This window comes from Halichoeres trimaculatus, unplaced genomic scaffold (assembly GCF_033239565.1).
Source record: "Halichoeres trimaculatus isolate MK-OKI-2021-1 unplaced genomic scaffold, fHalTri1.1 fHalTri1_scaffold_8, whole genome shotgun sequence".
Classification (NCBI taxonomy): Eukaryota; Metazoa; Chordata; class Actinopteri; order Labriformes; family Labridae; genus Halichoeres; species Halichoeres trimaculatus.
Window position 1 is genome coordinate 36,306,654 of NW_027437186.1, and position 8,208 is coordinate 36,314,861.

General features: G+C 34.7%; 1 protein-coding gene across 1 annotated transcript; it reads left to right on the plus strand.

Moving 5' to 3' along the window:
• Nucleotides 1-22: 22 nt before the first annotated feature.
• LOC141794891 (cofilin-1-like) lies at nucleotides 23-2,623 on the plus strand. The gene is made up of 4 exons (XM_074675503.1): nucleotides 23-151; nucleotides 1,225-1,517; nucleotides 1,702-1,778; nucleotides 1,876-2,623. The coding sequence occupies exons 1-4, from the start codon at nucleotides 149-151 to the stop codon at nucleotides 2,001-2,003; spliced, it is 501 nt and encodes a 166-aa protein (XP_074531604.1). The 5' UTR covers nucleotides 23-148; the 3' UTR covers nucleotides 2,004-2,623.
• The last annotated feature ends 5,585 nt before the right edge of the window (nucleotides 2,624-8,208 follow it).

Here is an 8,208-nt window from a genome sequence, read left to right on the forward strand (position 1 = left end):
GTGGTGCCGAGTTTTGGAGGTGTGCTCATTTAGCCCCGGCTCCTCCTCTATGAGTCAACCTGCTCTCCTTCCTTATGAACCTCCAGCAGCCTGACTGCTGTTGCCATTTTCTCCCTCCTGCTTGTGTCCTTCTCACATTCGAGGCAAAATGGTGAGTAACTCTCTGAGAGAGCTGAGCTCTGTTCATTTCTCTGCTAACAGCTTCTTCTTTGTGTCTTGTGTGCCACTCTGGTTGTGTAACATGGAGCTACTTTAGAAAGCCTCAGCCTGATTTCTAAACACCACACGTTTTGAAAGAGAAAAAGAGTGAAGTTAGAGGAAACTTGTTGCAAATGTCTGAGGAATGCAGGATTTTCACTTCATGTTTCTTTGAGGGGACTGTTTGCTGAGTGAAAGGAGCTCTGTGTTAGTGAAAAGGGCTTGTTCAAGGTGTGGTTTTTGCCTCCAAAATGGAGGGAGCTTTGTCTGTGCTTCAAACTTGTTCTGAGACAATCCCTCGGGGCGGTCTTTCTTGCGCTAACTTGTTCCACAATGACTGGAATGTGACAGAGCCGAGGCCTTGAGAGTTGGGGAAACTACACCCACAGCATGTTACTGCTTCAAAAGATGGCAGAAAACAGAGTGTTAAAACATCTCTCCGCTGCCTTTTTCAACAACTTCCTGTTTCTTAATCTTTCTTTTCTGCTTTGTTTCCCGAAAACAAAAGCGCAAGACAGCAACAGTCACTCAGGCAAGAGCAAACTGCAGACAAACCGCTCGCACTGTGTTGCTTATTTTAATCAATCCCACATTTTAAGGGGCTCAAACACAACATGGACAAAGGAGAGTCAGCAGCTCCTCTCTGAGAAATATCCACGTGTGACTCAGTGAGTCTGAGCTGCTCTTTCCTTTTTCACTTGATTCACTGAAGTCTCTCCCCTGAGGAAAGGGTGATGCTTTCTTTAACTTAATTGAAAATATTTTGTTTTTGATTTTAAAGGTGTGGCCACCATTAAAAAAAGCAATCTTTACTCCTTTTCCTCGGGTCTGCACTTTTCTGTGTTCAGTCCAGTTTAAACTCGGTGGATCATCAGTTACGCAGAGTTGTCTCACAACATGAGAAAGAAAGAAATATCTTTCAAACTTCACGATGCAAGATGAGTCAGCAGTTTTGTCCTTTTCCTGGTTTTTAAACTTGATAATGACAGTTTTGTTTTGTTGTTTTTGTGTGTTTTCTCCAAATAGGCATCTGGAATCCAAGTCCACACAGATGTCACGACAATCTACAATGAGATGAAAGTGGTCAAAAACAATGACGACTCAAACCAGCGTCTCAGACTTGTGACATTTACCATCCAGGGTGACGTAATTAATGTGGACCTGAAGGTCACCCAAGAAGAGGTGACCAAGAAGGGACAGGATGCTTATCAGATTTTCAAGGAACAGCTCAAGGATGAAGAGTGTTTCTATTTCCTGTACGACTGCCACTACAAAGACCATGAAGGGATTGGTAAAGAAGTGCTCATCTTTGGGTCATGGTAAGTCCCTGATTTGGATTGATTTATCTGAATCCTCAGCTAACTTTGGACTGAGGGTTCAGCACTTTCTTTATTTAAACTGCATTTTATTAGTGTAAGGGGGAAGAGCTGTGCGCAGAGGTAGATACTATTTTTTCAGTCTGTTTGTTGTAGAAACTTGTGTAATGATCTCCCTTCCCAACAGGATTCCTGACACTTGTGCCGTCAAAAAAAAAATGCTGTACGCCTCTTCAAAATGTAGTATAAAGAAAATCATGCATGGTAGGTTTGTTTTTTTAACTAATGTAAATTAAACAGCCCGCCACTGAAGCAGAAAGCTGTTTTGTCATTGTTTAATGGCTCTGTTTGTCTTCCACAGGTATCAAGCACCACATGGAGTTAAGCGATCGTACAGACATCTTGGACCATAAAAGTTTTGCCGGCCAAGTGGGGAAAGGTCTCCAAGACATAGAGGGCACATGTGTGTGCACGAAGATGAAGGCATAAAATGGATCAAAACCAGAGTCCTCCCTCTGTTTTATCAAAACATCAGCATAAAGGGAGCTGCGGGGATGGTTCAAAAGTTTGCCAAAGGGAAGGTTTGAATCTGGGGTGGAAAAGATTTCTATCAGTCATATCCATTTATGGCCAAAACTTAAATGTCTGTTTTATTTGAAACTTTGTACATCTGTATTTCACAAATCTGTAATCTGCTGTTATTATGCCGCTTAAAGCTCCTGTGGAAAACTTTTGTATTGTGTCCCTCCCCTGTAGCCATAGTGATTTCTGCTGGATTTATCCTCTGCATGCTTAATAACAAAATAAATAAATTAATTAAAGGCTGAAGGCTGACACTTGCCCCACTAGTAGCTTTAAAAATAACTCTAAAGAAACACTCATTGTTGTAAATGCTGGTCTTCTTTGGTCGTTTCAAGACCTCCTCACAGGAGCTTTCAATAATCTGTATGGACTGGTGTATAAGGACAGAAAAACTAAGCAATTTGTTGTGACAAAATAACTGGACCTGCTACGCTTTGGTCACCTGTGTAGAAATTTTCCAACTTTAAAAAGTCACGTTTCACTGGAAATGGAGCAGTCTTTGCACTGTACTATCCAATAAACTCGATGCAATGAATTCAACTGTTTTCCTCTGATTCTTTTCTCTTCTACTCTAAACAGAACATCCCTACATTTTTTTCCATTGTGTTTTTGTTAGGGGAGTATTAAAATGCCCTGAGGGAGAGGAGCTGGTCCTGGCACTAAGAGGTAAAAGAAGGCAGGTTGTTAGGTTAACCATATAATCTTGGATTCATTCCAGGGCTCATACTTCTGGAAGATCAATGCAAAGCATAAAAAACTCCTTGTTTAAAAAAAGAAGAAAACTCAAGACCTAACTTTTAAATCTGTCTTTTAGCTGATTGTACTTATAATAATAATAATAATAATAATAATAATAATATAATTATTATTATAAGTAGTATTTTTAATTACATTTTAAGTATTTTATATTTTTTTATTTCTACATTTTAGTCTAGATTTTTTGATCAAAATTTTATTCTTTGTTGTTTTTCCTTGTATTATCCTATTTAGGCTGATTTTATGTATTGTTATTATGATAACAATTATTGTTATCATAATTATAATAATAATAACTATTATTATTATTTTAAATTACATTTTATATATATATATATATATATATATATATATATATATATATATATATATATATATATATATATATATATATATATTTTATTTCTACATTTTAGTCTAGATTTTAAAATTGGAATTTTATTCTTTAATGTTTTTCCTTGTATTATCCTGTTTTAGAAGATTTTATTTATTATTATTATTATTATTATTATTATTATTATTATTATTATTATTATATCATTATTTTAAATTATTATTCTAAATTATATTTTAAATTATATTTTAAATATTAATTTTTTTAATTTATACATTTTAGTTCAGATTTTTTATTTGGAATTTTATTCTTTGTTTAATGTTTTTCCTTTTATTTCCTTTTATTATCCTATTTTTGATGATTTTACTAAACACCTGACATTAAACTTTCTCATTTTATGATATTATTTATTATTTACAACTTTTATTTGATATCATTATATTATTTTTTCTTATTTATTTACACATTAACCTTTCTTAACCTTTAGTATTTTAAGTATTTTTTTTATTTTTGTTTATTTATTTTCAATGTTTTAATTAATTACTATTTTAGTTTTAGCTCCTGCGTTTCCTCATGTTTCCTGTCAGAATTTCCTTTTTATGTCTTTGTGTGTATGTATATTGGTTTGAGGGGGGGGGATTGCAGGGTCTTATATTTTCTCTCTCTCTCTCTTTTTTTTTTTTTTTTTTAATTATGCAATTTTCTCCCTCATCCCAGTTCTTGTTATTTCATTTCATTTCATTTCATTTATTTATTTATTTGTTGAAAAGCACTTTGTATTACAATGTGCCGTATTAAAAGTGCTTTATACATTAAGTTTGATTGATTGATCGATTGATTGATTGTTTGATTGATTGTTTGATTGATTGATTGATTGATTGATTGATTGACTTATCCAGCTCAGGGTTGTGGTAGTGGAGCCTATCCCAGCTGTCTGTGGGGAGAGGTGGAGAGCCCTCCTGGACTGTGTCTCCTTCTATTCATTTTATTTATTCATTTATTTATTAGGTAGAGTGATAAAGCTGTTCGTCCAGTTCATGTTATTGACCCGTGTGCTTCAAGTCTTTATCGGCATGAGTGCAGACAAGATGGGAATTTGTTCCATGTGTTACGGTTCTGTCCTGCAGTCAAGTTAATTTCAGTGATAAATAATATTCACGAGGAGTGTTTAGAGCTGCGTTCATCAGATGTTAAATCCTACCTGATCGTCAGGTGGAGGTGCAGAGTAAAATCTCTTCCTTCTTTAAATGAAGAGACACAAACACCACCTCCCGTAACTTTTTAAAAGTGAGAACGTCTATCAGATAGAGCTCATTTAAGGTCATCTAAGGTCCTCTAACCCTTTTTTTTACAGTCTATGGTCACACTGCATCGATCTCACCAGCAACACTCACCTAGAGCAGGAGAGAGGAGGAGGAGAAACTGGTCACAGATATGAGGAGCTGTAGGAACAATATTTCAAAGCTCCAAATGTGAAAATACTGTAAACAAACCAAATCATTCTAAATAAATAAGACTTATAGTCCAGTGTGACTTATATATGTTGTATATGTAAACCATAGACTGTATAAAACATGAACGTAGTCACGCCGACGTCACCCGTCTGTTTCTGAAACGAAAAATGAGGCACAACGGCTATAGCGGCCATATTGGTAGTGGCAAGGGCTTCTCCTACAGCCATAGGTCGCCGGCCGTCACGTGACCCTCAGCTGTGCCTCTTATTGGGGGAGCTCGCGATCTTTATATCCTCTGAACAGCAGAGTCAGAAAAAAATTCAGCCCCGTACAGTGGGAGCTGACAGTAAAACTAGCGACTCAGACAGGATATGGTTTTTTGAACCAGGCTGTAAATAGGTTAATTTCTGCTTTGAAAACGGCTTTTTTTCCCTTTTTTTTTTTGGCTTGTTGTGTTTGTGACTTCGGCTACTTCCGGAGCCAGCCTTCAAGCGAACACTCGAGATACAGCAGATTTTTAGCACTTCCGCATTGTCTCATATTCTCAGACCGGAGGTTGCCTCTTCATGTATACATACACATTTAATCTCACAACTTTTATCAAATGCAATAATAAACTACTCCTTTTATGACTTTGTCTTAATGGTTGGCATACGTTCACATTAAAGAAGCACAACCCTCCACACGACTGTTTCAAAAGTGGCATTAAACATATATGTAGTCTTTAACTGAGTATAAACAGGGGTCATTTACATTTAAAAATGTCGTAAATTTAGTTCAAGTAAATTTTAGCATTTCGTTATTAGCTTTAATCACATTAAACATAATTATCTAACAACAAAATTGTGGCTAGTGAAAATGCAGAGTGGCTGGTAATTTTGGGAAACCACTAGCCACAGTGGCTGGTGGGCAAAAAAGTTAATGTCAAGCCCTGGATGGTGGACACTGGAGCCTAACTGTCAGACAGAAGAGCAGAAGAAAGAGAAACAGGAGAGAGATAGAGCACAAGCTAAAGGCTAAAACACAAGCTAAAAGGCTAAAACAAGAAGCTAATAGGCTAAAGGGGCTAAATTGTTTGTGCTAATGCTCATTCTGTTCAAACTTGAGAGTCCATCAATAAAATGAAGAGTGAGGTTACGGTAGCTCTGATTGGTAGATGACTGGCAGGACAGAACCAGGGTTGTCATGTTAGCCTACGGTACAAACTTACAATGTTGGCTAGTTGTCAAACAAAAGTGCAACGTAACTGTACTGATAAATACCTTACCGTGTTATATCTGGTAAAAAGTTGACTTGAACAAACAAAATTTGTTCCACAACAAACACATACCTGGTTAAAAGTTTCATCTTTACAACAGTGTGTGTGAGACTCCAGGCCAGAAGGTGGCGATACAGTCCAGTTAAAACATCTTTAAATCTAACATAAATTACATAGATGAAAAATGTCTCAATGCAACCCACTCTCCCCTTCACAAGCAGAGCATTCCTACTTTAAGCTGTAAGAAAATCTCCAAACCACTGTTGGAGTGAAAATTGCTCTGTGGCGGTGCGTTCATGTGCTGTGGGAAGAATCTAATTCTTGCTGAGAAGAAAGTGTAAGACTTTCTTAAAATTAAGGATGAAAAGTTTTCCTAAATTGTGCTTAAATGTTTGAAATGGTGTTTAACTGTGTAAAGGCTGGGTTGAAAAAAAACTTTATGACACCTGGATCACAAAAGAAAATGTTTTCTGTTATCATTTTTATTGCTTTTTACTTGTTTGTTTGTCTTGTTGCTAATGTTGAAGGTTGCCCTCTATCTCACGGGTTTTGTTGGTTAAACAACCTCTCACTGTGACGCAGTGACGCTTCAATGTTTTGGTACTGAGACCCACCCTCTGACTCAGATCTTTTTATTTTTGTGGGTGTGGCGGGTGCAGAGTGTCGCATAGAAACACTCAGAGAAACATGTCCATACATGGAAAACCAACTCACCATCTACTTGAACATCTCTCAGCCAGCTCATTTGATTGATTTGCACATTTTACATCAATGAAAACATTCAGTTTATAATATTATCATGACATAAGCTGGAATTTAATTTATGAATTTATTTCTATTAAAAAATCAACAAATGACTAAAAAGACATCTGAAGCTCTACTCATTTCAGTCTTTTATACTCACATCTTCTCCTGCTTGAAAGGAGGATGTGAAGTTGATGAGTTGAGCGGGGTTATCAATACATGTTATCAAATCCAAGTATTCTTTCAAAACTTTTAAATTTTTGCAAATCTATAAAATTGATTAAATTTCTTGCAAACTTTTAAAGATAAAGGAAATGTTTTAATTTCAGATTTTTTTTTGCAAATTACTGAAATTGGACTTTGCACATTTTTTTTTCAAAGTATCAAATATTTTTGAAATTTTTCCAATGTATAAAATTTATTTATTTTCTTGCAAGTATTTTAAATTTCAGAAATTTTTGCTGATTTATAAAATGAGTTTCATTTTTTTTTAATTTTCTGATTCATAAAATATATTTATTGTCTTGCAAACTTTTGAAATTCAAGCAAATTTTTTATTTTTCTGATTTTTTTGCAAATTTAAAATTGGATTTTGCCCATTTTTTTAAGTTTCAAATATTTTTGAAGTTTTTCTGATTTATAAAATATGTTTTCTTGCAAACTTTTTAAATTTAGGGAATCTTTTAAAATTTTAAAATATTTTTCAAATGTTTAAAAATTGGACTGTATTTTTCTTTGAAGTTTCAAATATTTTTGAATTTTTTCTGATTTATGATTTTTTTTTCTTGCAATTTTTTGAAATTTAAGTAGTTTTTTTTATTTCAGAATATTTTTGCAAATTATTAAAAAAGGATGTTGCACATTTTTTTGAAGTTTCAAATATTTTTGAAATTTTGCTGGTATTTTTAATCTTCAGAATTGTTTGAATTTTTTGTGAATATTTGTAACTTTTTTTTAAATTAATATTAAAAAACCAAGACATTACATGTTAAATATCATAAAAAAAAAAAAAACCCTTCTTATTTAGATAATTACTCCTCAAATTTTAACCATGTACAGAATTATATACACCTTTTAATTATTGTGAAAATGAAGTAGAATTTGCAGCTCCAGAATAATTTTAATCCAGGTGAGCTGAGGAAAAAATAGCTCCTATGAAAGTACAGGTTGCGAACCCCTGAGCATGATCAACAGACAACCTCCCATCTGTAACAAGTGCTGACCTGAACTCGTGTTTTGTTTTAAAAAATGCCACATTTTCAACAAATCATGTTCCTGTGTGCTGATATCATGGGTCTCTGTAAGGAAAGGGTAACACTTCCTGTATGAAACTTAATATGTTCTCCTCAAAGCAGTTGGGAAACAACTTTATTTGAGTTTCTTTAACCCAACAGGATGTTACTTCATTTTTATCATCATGAGAAAACTGTCAATCTTTTAAATGAGGAAGATGTCTAAGACAGATTTGCTGAAACTATGTCAAAATACCAACGCACTCACACGAGCTAACTTACATCACTTCCAGCTTGTGTGAACTACACCCTGACTCACCGCGACACAGACACT

Bases quoted from the DNA above. Each gene is read 5' to 3' on its own strand.
- LOC141794891 (XM_074675503.1), top strand. The intron at 1,518-1,701 runs GTAAGTCCCTGA...CCTTCCCAACAG, and splicing joins GTGCTCATCTTTGGGTCATG to GATTCCTGACACTTGTGCCG. The intron at 1,779-1,875 runs GTAGGTTTGTTT...TGTCTTCCACAG, and splicing joins TATAAAGAAAATCATGCATG to GTATCAAGCACCACATGGAG.